At 42.7% G+C, this 16,856-nt stretch overlaps 1 protein-coding gene across 4 annotated transcripts; it reads left to right on the forward strand.

Moving 5' to 3' along the window:
* Positions 1 to 2,013: 2,013 nt before the first annotated feature.
* LOC109883714 (ribose-phosphate pyrophosphokinase 1) lies at positions 2,014 to 10,621 on the forward strand. Of its 4 annotated transcripts, none has more exons than XM_031797862.1 (8): positions 2,014 to 2,077; positions 2,173 to 2,346; positions 2,905 to 3,088; positions 3,797 to 3,895; positions 6,101 to 6,225; positions 6,581 to 6,754; positions 7,072 to 7,231; positions 7,606 to 10,621. In XM_031797862.1, exons 2-8 carry the CDS (start codon positions 2,225 to 2,227, stop codon positions 7,696 to 7,698), a joined length of 957 nt encoding a protein of 318 aa, XP_031653722.1. In that variant the 5' UTR covers positions 2,014 to 2,077; positions 2,173 to 2,224; the 3' UTR covers positions 7,699 to 10,621. The 4 variants fall into 4 exon arrangements, with proteins under 4 accessions (XP_031653722.1, XP_020331334.1, XP_031653721.1 ...); XM_020475745.2 differs by having other exon boundaries at positions 2,028 to 2,077; positions 2,905 to 3,094; XM_031797861.1 differs by having other exon boundaries at positions 2,036 to 2,346; positions 2,905 to 3,094.
* Positions 10,622 to 16,856: the final 6,235 nt, after the last annotated feature.

Raw genomic sequence — 16,856 nt, forward strand, 5'->3', positions numbered from 1 at the left:
TATTTTTTTATTTCTCCCTGATTTGAAAGAAAAGGTCCTTATGCTTCTAAAACAGTATTGCCAACATTGCGTGTTAATGTTCAGACCGGGTGTCAGGGCCAGACCGAGTGTCGGGGCCAGACCGAGTGTCGGGGCCAGACCGGGTGTCGGGGCCAGACCGGGTGTCGGGGCAAAACTCATTCAGAGGACACCTTCATCCAAAGACTCTTATGTGTATAATGGGACTCGGTCATGACCAAGGGATAGCTACACGAGTCGCATTCGCATATCACGTTACAATTTGTAGCTAGCAAATCAAATCAAATCCAATTGTATTTGTCACATACACATGGTTAGCAGATGTTAATGCGAGTGTAGCGAAATGCTTGTGCTTCTAGTTCCGACAATGCAGTAATAACCAACAAGTAATCTAACTAACAATTCCAAAACTACTGTCTTATACACAGTGTAAGGGGGTAAAGAATATGTACATAAGGATATATGAATGAGTGATGGTACAGAACAGCATAGGCAAGATACAGTAGATGGTATCGAGTACAGTATATACATATGAGATGAGTATGTAAACAAAGTGGCATAGTTAAAGTGGCTAGTGATACATGTATTACATAAGGATGCAGTCGATGATATAGAGTACAGTATATACGTATGCATATGAGATGAATAATGTAGGGTAAGTAACATTATATAAGGTAGCATTGTTTAAAGTGGCTAGTGATATATTTACATCATTTCCCATCAATTCCCATTATTAAAGTGGCTGGAGTTGAGTCAGTGTCAGTGTCAGTGTGTTGGCAGCAGCCACTCAATGTTAGTGGTGGCTGTTTAACAGTCTGACGGCCTTGAGATAGAAGCTGTTTTTCAGTCTCTCGGTCCCAGCTTTGATGCACCTGTACTGACCTCGCCTTCTGGATGATAGCGGGGTGAACAGGCAGTGGCTCGGGTGGTTGATGTCCTTGATGATCTTTATGGCCTTCCTGTAACATCGGGTGGTGTAGGTGTCCTGGAGGGCAGGTAGTTTGCCCCCGGTGATGCGTTGTGCAGACCTCACTACCCTCTGGAGAGCCTTACGGTTGAGGGCGGAGCAGTTGCCGTACCAGGCGGTGATACAGCCCGCCAGGATGCTCTCGATTGTGCATCTGTAGAAGTTTGTGAGTGCTTTTGGTGACAAGCCGAATTTCTTCAGCCTCCTGAGGTTGAAGAGGCGCTGCTGCGCCTTCTTCACGATGCTGTCTGCGTGAGTGGACCAATTCAGTTTGTCTGTGGTGTGTATGCCGAGGAACTTAAAACTTGCTACCCTCTCCACTACTGTTCCATCGATGTGGATAGGGGGGTGTTCCCTCTGCTGTTTCCTGAAGTCCACAATCATCTCCTTAGTTTTGTTGACGTTGAGTGTGAGGTTATTTTCCTGACACCACACTCCGAGGGCCCTCACCTCCTCTTCTGAAGTCATAACAAGCAATCAACCAACCACTTTACATGTTGCATTAATATTTTTGTTCAGTATATGTATATAGGTATGAAGGATGTCATTGTCATGTGAAGTGGGCGGTGTATTGTTGATGCCACCAGGGACAAGAGGCCAACCAGTGATATGTTTCAGTAAGGTTGGCTTCTTAGCATTCATTACAATGAATGTCAACCAAACTGCAGAAATAGAATGTAAATCACAGAACATAGATGTTGTGGTGGCAGCTGCAGAGAAGTGTTTGGGTGTACGAGATTTGACTTCAGAAGAGTTACAGGGTGTTTTGATCGGTGGTTGGCATGCCATTGGCATGGTGCGGCTGGCTGGGCTGGCTGGCCAGGCTGGCTGGGCTGGCTGGGTACAGGAGCAGATAGGGTCAAAGTAGTGGAATGGGGTAGTGGATTTTTAAACAGTGAAGGGTTAGTTGGAAGGTTTCGTTTGTTGTTCCTTTTCCCATTTTGTATCACAAAGTTTAATGGATCTATATTATAGCCCAGTTGGTGGCGGTAATGCAATATATTGGATGCCAACCTCCGTTTAACCCCAAAGAAGAAGAAGAAGACGACCAGGAAAAGGCGCATGCGTGAAGAAGGGAACGATGGTGGGCAGGTAGGCAACGCACCAAGCTTGATGATATCTATCGACTAGCGATCGATTTCCAACAGTTCACTAGAACTAATAGATCGTATATCACTTATTTGCAGCTACTAGCATTGTAGCTAGCTTCCGTAGAACGAAGCCCTGGAACATACAAAAATGCCGAACATTAAGATATTCAGCGGTAGCTCGCATCGGGAACTGTCTCACAAAATTGCTGACCGTCTTGGGATGGAACTCGGCAAGGTTGTCACCAAGAAATTCAGCAATCAAGAAACATGGTCAGTGTAAACTTTTAATGTACAGAAAGCTAATCTGTTTAAATCTTATGTTCGAGAAATATGTTAAAGAAACGTTATGTTTAGCGTGCTGCTTTTGATGCTGCCTCGCAAAGGTGCTTGGAACTTGTAGTTTAAGTCACGCATAACTGGAGTTTATTTTGGCTCTCAGTTTGTTGCGTATTGGGCGAACTTCACTTCCCCATACATTTCAACTAATTTCTGAATATTGGGAGAGCTGACAACCCCTACAGGCTAGCAAAAGTGAAACAATTGTTTATTGTAACTTCTTGTGTAACACGGATGCATCAAGCTGTATACTTCTCATTCTGTGCTGTTCTTTGCTCATACAGTAATTATCACTGCATTTATCACTGCATTTATCACTGCATTTATCACTGCATTTACTGTGAAATATTATCTTGTCACTGCACTTATAAGTCCCTTAGCCCTAAACACCTGTAGGCTGTGTTTTCAATGTCTCATGATGAATATCCCTCACCATTAGTGCTGTGTTAGCAGAGAGTGTTGTTTACCCCATCCTCCCCTGGGCCATAACAGTGTTGAGATCGGGGAGAGTGTCCGTGGAGAGGATGTCTACATCGTACAGAGCGGCTGTGGGGAAATCAATGATAATCTGATGGAGCTGCTGATTATGATCAATGCGTGTAAGATCGCCTCGGCCTCCCGGGTCACAGCCGTCATCCCCTGCTTCCCCTACGCACGGCAGGACAAGAAGGACAAGGTGGGGGTGAGGGACAGACATCTAGTTACTCTACTGTCACACCGCCGACCATTATATCGCATCACCAGAGTTGGGTTCAATTACAGTCAATTCAGAAATTAAACCAAATTCCAAATGTTTTTAATTCAAAAGCATTGGAATTAATTTCAATGTACTTCCTGAATTGAAATTGAATTGACCCCAACCCTGCCATTACACCCCATCAACGTCCAGTGTGATCTTACCACTCATGTTGCTGTCACTGACTGTGTGGACGGACTCCAGCAGGCAGACACAGCAGATGGATGGGACTGGGAGCATGCCTGGGTTTTGTTTTGATTTCTCCACTGATTTAAGTTGAGCAGTGAGCAGTGAACAGTCATTGTGTCTTCTGTTTGTTTGTATTGTTACCATCACCTGCCTGCCTCCATTCCTTCCATGGTTTATATCAGTGCATGTCCTTGTCCTCCCAATATAATGTATTGCATGTACTATGTATCTGCCAAAAGTATACTGTTATTAACTTTTTGTACAGTATCACTTTTCTTGGGCTTCTTGAAGGAGCTGAGTAGTTTGATATCGACTTTTGAGTTGTACACGTAACTGTAGTTTAGAATAGCCTATCAGCTGCCCCTTGTGGCTTTGGGAAGGAAATGTAATACGGACCAATTTGTAAGATGGAAGACTCCATGAGTAGAACAAATGAGGTGTGTGTGTGTTTCCTTGCAGAGTCGAGCGCCCATCTCAGCCAAGCTGGTGGCTAACATGCTGTCTGTGTCTGGGGCTGATCACATCATCACTATGGACCTCCACGCCTCACAGATCCAGGTCAGGAGTAGGGAGGACACTGGGGTCTGGCAGTAGAGGTTAGGAGGAGGGAGGACACTGGGGTCTGGCAGTAGAGGTCAGGAGGAGGGAGGACACTGGGGTCTGGCAGTAGAGGTTAGGAGGAGGGAGGACCATGGGGTCTGGCAGTAGAGGTCGGGAGGAGGGAGGACACTGGGGTCTGGCAGTAGAGGTCGGGAGGAGGGAGGACACTGGGGTCTGGCAGTAGAGGTCGGGAGGAGGGAGGACACTGGGGTCTGGCAGTAGAGGTCAGGAGGACACTGGGGTCTGGCAGTAGAGGTCAGGAGGACACTGGGGTCTGGCAGTATAGGTCGTGAGGAGGGAGGACACTGGGGTCTGGCAGTAGAGGTCAGGAGGACACTGGGGTCTGGCAGTAGAGGTCAGGAGGACACTGGGGTCTGGCAGTAGAGGTCAGGAGGACACTGGGGTCTGGCAGTAGAGGTCAGGAGGACACTGGGGTCTGGCAGTAGAGGTCAGGAGGACACTGGGGTCTGGCAGTAGAGGAGGGAGGACACTGGGGTCTGGCAGTAGAGGAGGGAGGACACTGGGGTCTGGCAGTAGAGGTCAGGAGGACACTGGGGTCTGGCAGTAGAGGAGGGAGGACACTGGGGTCTGGCAGTAGAGGTCGACTGATTATGATTTTTCAATGCCGATACAGATTATTGGAGGACCAAAAAAAAGCCGATACCGATTTTAAAATAAAAACATATATATATTTGTAATAATGACAATTACAACAATACTGAATGAACACTTATTTTAACTTAATATAATACATCAATAAAATCAATTTAGCCTCAAATAAATAATGAAACATGTTCAATTTGGTTTAAATTATGCAAAAAAAAGTGTTGGAGAAGCACATAAAAGTGCCATGTAAGAAAGCTAACGTTTAAGTTCCTTGCTCAGAACATGAGAACATATGAGAGCTGGTGGTTCCTTTTAACATGAGTCTTCAATATTCACAGGTAAGAAGTTTTAGGTTGAGGTTATTATAGGACTATTTCTCTCTATACGATTTGTATTTCATATACCTTTGACTATTGGATGTTCTTATAGGCACTTTAGTTTTGCCAGTGTAACAGTATAGCTTCCGTCCCTCTCCTCACTCCTCCCTGGGCTCGATCCAGGAACACATCGACAACAGCCACCCTCGAAGCAGCGTTACCCATGCAGAGCAAGGGGAACAACTACTCCAAGTCTCAGAGCGAGTGACGTTTGAAACGCTATTAGCGTGCACCCCGCTAACTAGCTAGCCATTTCACATCGGTTACACCAGCCTAATCTCGGGAGTTGTCAGGCTTGAAGTCATAAACAGCTCAATGCTTGTTTAATGCTAGCTAGCAACTTACCTTGGCTTCTTACTGCATTCGCGTAACAGGCAGGCTCCTCGTAGGGCAGGTGGTTAGAGCGTTGGACTAGTTAACCGTAAGGTTGCAAGATTTGAATCCCTGAGCTGACAAGGTAAAAATCTGGCGTTCTGCCCCTAAACAAGCAGTTAACCCACTGTTCCCAGGCCGTCATGGAAAATAAGAATGTGTTCTTAACTGACTTGCCTCGTTAAAGATTAAATAAAGGGTTATTAAAATAAAACAATCGGCTAAATCGGCATCCAAAAATACAGATTTCCGATTGTTATGAAAACTTGAAATCGGCCCTAATTAATCGGTCGACATATAGTCAGGAGGAGGGAGGACACTGGGGTCTGGCAGTAGAGGACATGAGGAGGGAGGACACTGGGGTCTGGCAGTAGAGGACATGAGGAGGGAGGACACTGGGGTCTGGCAGTAGAGGACATGAGGAGGGAGGACACTGGGGTCTGGCAGTAGAGGAGGGAGGACACTGGGGTCTGGCAGTAGAGGAGGGAGGACACTGGGGTCTGGCAGTAGAGGAGGGAGGACACTGGGGTCTGGCAGTAGAGGAGGGAGGACACTGGGGTCTGGCAGTAGAGGAGGGAGGACACTGGGGTCTGGCAGTAGAGGAGGGAGGACACTGGGGTCTGGCAGTAAAGGAGGGAGGACACTGGGGTCTGGCAGTAGAGGACATGAGGAGGTAGGACACTGGGGTCTGGCAGTAGAGAAACCAAACAGCCAGACTATAGTGATGTAAATTCTTCTTTTGCTCCCTCCAATCCAACACACAGACAGCAGCCTCTGACTCCTGTCTGTGTGTGTCTGGTATCTCCAGGGTTTCTTCGACATCCCAGTGGATAACCTGTATGCTGAGCCTGCTGTACTGAAGTGGATCAAGGAGAACATCGCAGAGTGGAAGACCTGCACTATCGTCTCTCCAGACGCAGGGGGAGCCAAGAGGTGAGGCAGGACGGAGTGGTCAAAAAGCTTTTGGTCTGGGGGCTTTTAATCAAATGTCTTCTTTTGGCCAATCAGAGAAAGATGGAGAGGGGGGGGGGGGGGTGCTTGGTAAATATGGGAACCACTGTGTGCATGCTAGACTACTGCTTCAAGAACATCACCTCTCTTTTACGGGTTTTACCTTGCAGCCACGTCTTTCTTTAACTCTGCCTTATCTGTGGTGAAATTAACTTTAGATTCACACGTTAGTGTGTAACTGCTCCTTCACACTAACACATCGTCATACGATAAAAGTGGACCATCTGTTGTGCCTCTGTGACTTGGCTTCCTCTTAACAGTGTGTTCTGTGTGACAGAGTGACTTCCATAGCGGACAGGCTCAATGTGGACTTTGCTCTGATCCACAAAGAGAGAAAGAAGGCCAATGAGGTGGATCGCATGGTGCTGGTCGGGGACGTCACGGACCGGGTGGCCATCTTGGTGGATGACATGGCAGACACCTGTGGTACTATCTGTCACGCGGCCGACAAGTAAGTAAAGTCTCAACTTATGACCTCTACTGACCTTAACACGTATCTATGCCCAGGCAATGGGTGTCTGGGCTGAATCTTAACCACACAAAAACAAACATTGATTATGATCCTGTACATTCAAATGGATCTCTGATTTGATGTCAAGACATTCTTATTACAGAGCTGTGGAAATACCAACCACTATTTCACATTTCACTTCTCCTTCATCCAAATGAGAGTCCTTGTAGCAAAAATTAGTGTATTCAAACAGGTAAATGTTCGAAGGTGCTATAGTCCTACAGTTTTTTAAGGAGATACTGTCACTCCACCCTCAGGCTGATCTCAGCTGGTGCTACCAAGGTGTATGCCATCCTGACCCACGGTATCTTCTCTGGCCCGGCCATCTCCCGCATCAACAACGCCTGCTTCGAGGCCGTGGTCGTCACCAACACTATCCCTCAGGAGGAGAAGATGAAGACCTGTCCTAAGATACAGGTCAGAGGTCACAGCACTGTCCTTAGATCCAGGTCAGGTGGTATATTACTGTCCTAAGATACAGGTCAGGGGTCAGAGGTTATATCAGGGTCATTCACCTTAACATAAGTAGACTGTCATATTGTCCAATAATGTTGCGGTGATTTAAGCTGAAATTCTATTGTTGCTACTGTGATGTTTAACAACTAAGACAACGGCAAATAGTTTGAATAATCATATCACCTAAAAAGTTTGTGCTAAGATAATTAAAATAGTTCACTCTATAAATGAGAGAGCACACTTTCTGTTTATCAACGGTAAATAGTCTGACATGTTTCCGGATGTTTCCTGAACGTAGTTTATTATGTGTTATTCACCATCTGTTTCTCCTCTAGGTGATTGACATCTCTATGATCTTGGCAGAGGCCATCCGCAGGACCCACAATGGAGAATCTGTCTCCTACCTCTTCAGCCACGTTCCCTTGTAACATCACACACACACTGAGTCATCTGGGGCACTGTTCAGTAGGGGACAACAGAACATTCAGAACAGACACGGCCATATCTCATGCAGAATAGGGACTTTGGGGAACAGATATGATTGTCTTTCAGGTAGACTAAGGAAAGCAGAGTAGGCTCTTCAGTTCTATGCCCAGTATTCTGGAATGTTTCTCATCACTGGATAGAATCCAGCCCTAGTGTTCTGTTACACCAGAAAGAGGAAGAGAGGGAATGTCCTATACAAACACCAGTGTTGGGCTCGATTCCATTTCAATTCCAGTCAATTCAAGAAGTACACTGACTAGAGGTCGGCCGATTATGATTTTTCAATGCCGATACCGATTATTGGAGGACAAAAAAGGCCGATAATCGGCCAATTTTATTAGGGGGAAAAAGTTTTATGTATCTATATATCATACACACACATTTTTGTAATAATGACAATTGCAACAATACTGAATGAACACTTTTATTTGAACTTGATACATAAATACACACACACACAGCTCTGAAGTGACAATGATACTGAAGAGTCTGCTTAGGAGACAAATACTCTCAACTGTTTGAGTAAAAATAGAGTTTAAGTTACCTGTGATGAATGTTGAAAACAAAAACTGTCATTTCTATATGGAGGAAATCCTATTTTAATAATGGACATGGTAAGAATTGACAACCAAAGTGTGAGTCATAATTCCCATGACACCTTCTAGCAACATCTGAAAAGCGGTTCCTTCATTTAATCCATAGGATATTTTTAGGTTTCGTGTAGGCTTACAACACCTTGCCAATGTTATAACTGTGTAGATCTCCATAGGACAAGGTAACTGATCAATATTGGCTAAATATAAGCCAAGATTTGTAAAAAAAATTGTAGAGTGGATTTCTGAAAATATGTTGACAAACGTTACCTTATCCTAGTGAGATTTACAGGGGTGTCAAAACGCAGAGGCGGTTTAAGTCTGCACGAAACACAGACCTTATTTGAAGTAGATCAAGACATTCTCTATGGAAGACATGAACGGTAAAATAACGAAGGAACCCCTTTCAAGTTCAGCCGCAAGTTATTACAGGAATTATAACGCGTCGACTATCTCTCTCTAAACCATATACCTTTGACTAATCCGGAAATTTTATCTAACGCGTGGCATCCATGAGTCTAAATATTCCTGTTACATTGCACAACCTTCAATGTTGTCATAATTACGTAAAATTCTGGCAATTTAGTTCGCAAAGAGCCATGCGGACCAAACTGTTGCATAAACCCTGACTGCGTGCAATGAACGCAAGAGAAATGACACAATTTCACCTGGTTAATATTGCCTGTTAACCTGGATTTCTTTTAGCTAAATATGCAGGTTTAAAAATATATACTTGTGTATTGATTTTAAGAAAGGCATTGATGTTTATGGTTAAGTACACATTGGAGCAATGACAATCATTGATTGATTGATTGTTTTTTATAAGATAAGTTTAATGCTAGCTAGCAACTTACCTTAGCTTACTGCATTCGCTAACAGGCAGGCTCTTCGTGGAGTACAATGTAATCAGGTGTTAGAGCATTGGACTAGTTAACTGTAAGGTTGCAAGATTGGATCGCCCGAGCTGACAAGGTTACAAATCTGTCGTTCTGCCTCCTAGGCCGTCATTGAAAATAAGAATGTGTTCTTAACAGACTTGCCTAGTTAAATAATAATAATAATCAGCAAATCGGCGCCCAAAAATATCGATTTCCGATTGCTATGAAAACTTGAAATCGGCCCTGATTTATCGACCATTCCGATGAATCGGTAGACCTCTAATACTGACATTCCAATTATTTTCAATCAGGAAAATGTGGAATTGCATTTGGAATTAGGTTTACTTTCTGAATTGAGGTTTAAATTGAATTGACCCCAACCGGGAGAAACACCCCCATTTATATTAGCATCGCTCTGCTGCTATTGCTAACTAACCACATAATAATTAGGATGAATGATTATTAATAATGATGACATGTCCCTCTCTCACCCGTAAACAGTGTTTGCATCCCAAATGGAGTCTTTTTCCTACATAGTGAACTTCTTTTGACTTGTGCCCTATGGGCCCTGGTCAAAAGTAGTGCACTGCATGGGGATTAGGGTGCCATATGGGACATGTATATCAGGGACAAAAGAGGTCAGTGTTGATTATTTATTGTGAGTGGGTGAACTCACCTAATGCCAACAGTTGTTCATAATAATGCTGTTACAATACTTCTGTTACAAAAAGAGGGCGAGAGACGGTTGGATGCTGACTGACTTCAGGTATTTTATTATTTTCTTTTTCTTTTTGATCCGGTTGAAAGATGAGACTCATAATGTGTTATGAGTTATAGTTGACAGTGCCACTGATGTTCATCTGGGTGATTCATAAGTCTTTTTTAAAGGGGCAATCTAGGATTGGTACTTCTAATTTTTGGACATAATGGGAAATAGCCCACTGATTCTTGAAGATTTTAACTTATAAACGCCTCCTCCATGATCTTCATGATCTGCATCCCTAGCTCTGTCTGGGAATTTGAGAATGGGTACATAACTCCAACCTCATCCCTCACCTGTTGACCTAAACAAGTATTGGGGGGGGGGGGGGGGGTTCTAATTGCGGATTGCCCCTCTTAAGACTATTGGGAATCGTTCTTTCAGTGGGTGCAGAGGAGGCAGGTTTTGCTCTTCGAGGTTGCCGTCTAGAAGCTGTTGGTTTTTAGCTCTGCAGGATGGAGCTTCCTAGAAAAGTCTCTGCTATTTTTATTTACTTAATTTCTTTCAATTACATTTGTATAATAAACTCTGGAAAGAGTGGTATCTGTCTGACTTTAAAGTTTCATGTACAGTTGAAGTTGTAAGTTTACATACACTTAGGTTGGAGTCATTAAAACTGGTTTACATACACTTAGGTTGGAGTCATTAAAACTCATTTTTCAACCACTCCACACATTTCTTGTTAACAAACTGTTGTTTTGTCAAGTCGGTTAGGACATCTACTTTGTGCATGACAAGTCATTTTTACAGACAGATTATTTCACTTATAATTCACTGTATCACAATTCCAGTGGGTCAGAAGTTTGTAAAATTCCAGAAGATGTCATGGCTTTAGAAGCCTCTGATAGGTTAATTGACATCATTTGAGTCAATTGGAGGTGTACCTGTGGATGTATATCAAGACCTACCTTCAAACTCAGTACCTATTTGCTTGACATCTTGGGAAAATCAAAAGAAATCATCCAAGACCTCAGAAAAATAATTGTAGACCTCCATGAGTCTGGTTCATCCTTGGGAGCAATTTTCAAACACCTGAAGGTACACCTTCATTTGTACAAACAATAGTTTGCAAACATAAACAACATGGGACCACGCAGCCGTAATACCGCTCAGGAAGGAGATGCGTTCTGTCTCTTAGAGATGAACGTACTGAAGTGCAAATCAATCCCAGAACAACAGCAAAGGACCTTGTGGAGATGCTGGAGGAAACGGGTACAAAATTATCTATATCCACAGTAAACGAGTCCTACATCGACATAACCTGAAAGGCCGCTCAGCAAGGAGGAAGCCACTGGTCCAAAACCGCCATAAAAAAGCCAGACTACGGTTTGCAGCTGCACATGGGGACAAGATCGTACTTTTTGGAGAAAAGCAAGCCGAAGAACACCATCCCAACCGTAAAGCACGGGGGTGGCAGCATCATGTTGTGGGTGTGCTTCACAAAATAGATGGCATCATGAGGCAGGAAATGATCTGGATACATTGAAGCAACATCTCAAGACATCAGTCAGGAAGTTAAAGCATGGTTGCAAATGGGTCTTCCAAATGGACAATGACCCAAAGCACACTTCCAAAGTTGTGGTAAAATGGCTTAGGGCACGGTGAGACGTCTGCGTCTCTCATAGCCAACAGGAAATGCGCAATGCCAAATGCTAATAGTACTCGCTAAAACTCAAACTTTCATTAAAACACACATGCAGGGTACTCAATTAAAGCTACACTCGTTGTGAATCTAGCCAACATGTCAGATTTTTTAAATGCTTTTCGGCAAAAGCATGAGAAGCCATTATCTGATAGCATGCACCCCCCCCCCCCCCCCCCCCCCCCGCGCAATGCCGGAAAAAGACGTAAACAAAGGAATTAGCGTAGCCGGCGCTACACATAACACAGAAATAAATATAAAACATTCATTACCTTTGACGAGCTTCTTTGTTGGCACTCCTATATGTCCCATAAACATCACAATTGGGTCTTTTTTTTCGATTAAATCCGTCCATGTATACCCAAAATGTCCATTTATTAAGCCCGTCTGATCCAGGAAAAAGCAGCTTTACAAAACGCAACGTCATTTTTTAAATTAAAAAAGTTGCCGATAAACTTTGACAAGACACTTCAAACTACTTTTGTAAACCAACTTTAGGAATTAGTAAACGTTAATCTATCAAATTGATCACGGGGCGATCTGTATTCAATAGCAGCAATTCTTGAAATGATGCTCCATTTTCTCTCTCTCAAAACTTCCAGCTGTGTACAGGAAGTGTAACAGTAAGTGCCTATTTCTCATCTCACCAAGGATTAACTTCAAAGCAAATGACAGTACTGGCAACATCGTGTGGAAGCTGTAGGCATTGTAAACTGGTCGCTATCTATTTTCCCTTGCCATAGACAATACAGGCAACTGGCGGAAGGATTTTTATTTATATTTTTTTGTGAACAGTTTTCCTTGGGCTTTTGCCTGCTCCACACGTTCTGTTATAGTCACAGACATGATTGAACTAGTTTTAGAAACTTCAGAGTGTTTTCTATCCACACATACTAATCATATGCATGTACTATATTCCTGGCATGAGTAGCAGGATGTTGACATTTTGCGCGATTTTTAACAAAACGTTGAAAAAAAAGATCCGATCTTTAAGAGGTTTTATTTAAGGACAACAAAGTCAAGGTATTGGAGTGGCATTCTGTTATGAATGTTATATATAATGACTAAATGATGTATACATTTAATGTAATGATAGGACTATATCTAACAGAATTCTACCCTGCCTCTGTATAATGATGAAGAATGTTTGTCCGTAAGAAAGAGGAACAGACTAGGAACTGTGGCAGACAGCTTGTGACAACTGTGAAACTGATAACGGGAAGGAGGTCTCCCCACCCGGAGAGGGGAGAAACCGTTGGGCTTGCAGTAGATTGTGTAACATGTTGCAGGATGTGATAAGCATTGTATGTGTAGGAGAAGACTTGTAAACTATATTGTCATTGTCTGAGAGGAGGAGGGACATTTATGATGAAATGGGAGGTATATAAACTAATGTACATGATATGATTGGTAGAGCTCTCGTAAATAAACGTTTGACTATTGTAGACTGGCCTCTGTCTTTCGTTTCATCAAGAATCTTACAAATTCTTGGTAGCAGACCGAGTAGTTTAATTGAAGTTCAGTTTATGAACATTAAGAACATAATTCTCCTAACACCATCACAAAGCCCTGACCTCAATCCCATAGAAAATGTGTGGGCAGAACTGAAAGAGCATGTGCGAGCAAGGAGGCCTACAAACCTGACTCAGTTACACCAGCTCTGTCAGGAGGAATGGGCCAAAATTCACCCAACTTATTGTGGGAAGCTTGTGGATGGCTACCCAAAATGTTTGACCCAAGTTAAACAATTTAAAGGCAATGCTACCAAATACTAATTGAGTGTATGTACACTTCTGACCCACTGGGAATGTGATGAAAGAAATAAAAGCTGAAATAAATAATTATCTCTACTATTATTCTGACATTTCACATTCTTAAAATAAAGTGGTGATCCTAACTGACTTAAGAGGGAATTTCTACTAGGATAAAATGTCAGGAATTGTGATACAACTTAGCCAAATACATTTAAACTCAGTTTATGTAAACTTCCGACTTTCAACTGTATGTGCTTATATTCTGATTGTGTGTGACTTCAGTAAGGTGAATCACTGCACCAAATATTTGATGGCTGAATGTGATCTTATTAAAGAGATGGTGAAAACGAATGAAGCCTGGATTCAGGTTTGTTTATTAGGCTATCCCCATATCAAGGGTCTGCTGCTGGTAGCATTCCAATTACTACAGTTTAAGTTGGAAGTCAGGCCCATAGTGTTTATACTTGCGTACTATTGTTTGTACACATGAACGTGGTACCTTCAGACATCTGGAAATTGCTCCCAAGGATGAACCAGTGGGGGTCTAAAAAGAAAATTCTGGGGTCTTGGCTGATTTCTTTTGATTTTGCCATGATGTCAATTAAAGAGGCACTGAGCTTGAAGGTAGGCCTTGAAATACATCCACAGGAACAAATTTCATGTTCCGGAGAAAGTATAAAAGATCGGTGAAGAATCCAGCTACGAACTGGTCCGTTTGTCACAACTTGGGGAAGCTCATGGGAGACGTGTGGCCACATTACCATAACGCTGTTTATATAATAGCCTCAGATATGAGGTTTACATCTAATTGTTGTATAAGATGAATGAGTGAGTATGATACGGTTTGTAAAATTGTGTCATATGATTTTGGACTGTTTAATGAAGAAAAATACAATTCCCTTTTGATTTGAACTAAATCAGAGGACCGCCCCTGAGCCCAGTTAGGATCAGGCCTCCTGGGACAACAGTCTTCGGCCCTTCCAAATAAAACCCCCACTCGGGTTTTCGATCAGCAGACCGAGTTTACCTCAATTACGAGATGGCAAAAGGTTGCAGACCATATTTTTGTCCATTAGAGGAGGAGACAAACGTTGTAGACCATTGCTGAATCTTTTATTCATTTTTTTTATTTTTTTTTCACCTTTATTTAACCAGGTAGGCTAGTTGAGAACAAGTTCTCATTTGCAACTGCGACCTGGCCAAGATAAAGCATAGCAGTGTGAACAGACAACACAGAGTTACACATGGAGTAAACAATTAACAAGTCAATAACACAGTAGAAAAAAAGAGAGTCTATATACATTGTGTGCAAAAAGCATGAGGTAGGCGAATAATTACAATTTTGCAGATTAACACTGGAGTGATAGATGGTCATGTACAGGTAGAGATATTGGTGTGCAAAAGAGCAGAAAAGTAAATAAATAAAAACAGTATGGGGATGAGGTAGGTAAAAATGGGTGGGCTATTTAACGATAGACTATGTACAGCTGCAGCGATCGGTTAGCTGCTCATATAGCAGATGTTTGAAGTTGGTGAGGGAGATAAAAGTCTCCAACTTCAGTGATTTTTGCAATTCGTTCCAGTCACAGGCAGCAGAGAACTGGAACGAAAGGCGGCCAAATGAGGTGTTGGCTTTAGGGATGATCAGTGAGATACACCTGCTGGAGCGCGTGCTACAGGTGGGTGTTGCCATCGTGACCAGTGAACTGAGATAAGGCGGAGCTTTACCTAGCATGGACTTGTAGATGACCTGGAGCCAGTGGGTCTGGCGACGAATATGTAGCGAGGGCCAGCCGACTAGAGCATACAGGTCGCAGTGGTGGGTGGTATAAGGTGCTTTAGTGACAAAACGGATGGCACTTTTAACCATACCACGTGGATAAACTCTTAGACTATCGATACTGACAGAATAAGAACAAGTCTTTGATATTAATTACTAGTCTGCAGCTAGGAATTCGGTATCATTGAACGTGAAGAACGACAACCTCCGAAACAGCCATTCTATAATGAATGTCACTCTGAACAATCCCCTCTAACCACAACCGGGAGAGAGACGACAATTCTACAAAAGAAATGAACTTTTCACCAGCGATCAAGACGACACACTGAGCGTAAATATATATATATATATTGATTACAATTGTTCCCGAATGAGTGAGCGTTCATGTGCTAAGGATTAGTATTTCAATTGTTATAATTATCACTCTGTAGTGACTTCTTAGTCGACCCCACTTCCCCTTTTGTCTAACAAGCCACCATGCCGGTTCAGCCCACTAGGGCACATTCTCCTATCATTTCATGTAACCACATTTACCTTGTTTGTTTGTTTGTTTGTTTATGCATTTCTGTGAATTAGTTAATAATAAATAAATGATTTAAGACAATTGATGTATGGATGACTCATAGTGAAGACTGGGTTCGTGCAGATAACCAACAATTTACGACGTTTGGAATGAGACTAATGAGGTAAAGTAAATAATTAATTAATTCAAAGACTAATTGATCAGATAAAACATCTGAAAAGTTATTTTAGGAAATTATAACTTTGTAATCTGAATATTTTTCCTTGGTGCCCCGACTTCCTAGTAATTACAGTTACATGATTAATCAGTCTAATCCCATAATAACTAATTACAGAGAATCTTTGATAAACTTCAGTTAATGATAGTAAAGACACAACATTTACTATAACAGTAGTATTCCCCCTTATGTCTACTATCCTGACTATAGGCTAGCAGACTACGTGCGCACACTATAAATAATATAATATAATATAAATAATTATATTGGGACCCTGGAGACCGGGGGCTATGTCCCATGTCTATGTTCTATATACTATGGAGACCCCTGCCCCTCTGCTCCGTGGCAATATCATTGACATGGGGTTTGAGCATGGGGTTTGAGCACCACGACGCACAATCCTTCACGCAATCCGTGACCTACATTCACAAGATAATAAGCATAGGCCTATGAAGCTACTTCATTGGAAGTGTAGCGTACATAAAACACCATACCATTACGCACAAATCTGTAAATTAACCTTTCGTTCTGACATATAGGCTGCTGGCCTAGCTGTTACTCTCTAAAATACACTATTGCTCTGTGTTGGCATATGCAGGGGATTAAGGATAACATTGTTACGAATTTGAAGGGTGTCTGCGGGCAACTCCATATCTCATCGCAGTCTGACAACGCACCCTGGCTGTCAGAATGGTATCGCTTTGGGGGTACGGTGTGTGTGTGACCTGTTTGAACGAGTGTATTAGACCCCCAACCCTTCTCCCCCACACAACCACCTGCATACACACACGACCCACCTGTCTCTACCTATGCATTTATTAAAATATATAATATATATATAATAACCTCAACCTAAAACTTCTTACCTGGGAATATTGAAGACTCATGTTAAAAGGAACCACCAGCTTTCATATGTTCTCATGTTCTGAGCAAAGGAACTCAAACGTTAGCTT

The sequence above is a fragment of the Oncorhynchus kisutch genome, linkage group LG19, assembly GCF_002021735.2.
Source record: "Oncorhynchus kisutch isolate 150728-3 linkage group LG19, Okis_V2, whole genome shotgun sequence".
Taxonomy (NCBI): domain Eukaryota; kingdom Metazoa; phylum Chordata; class Actinopteri; order Salmoniformes; family Salmonidae; genus Oncorhynchus; species Oncorhynchus kisutch.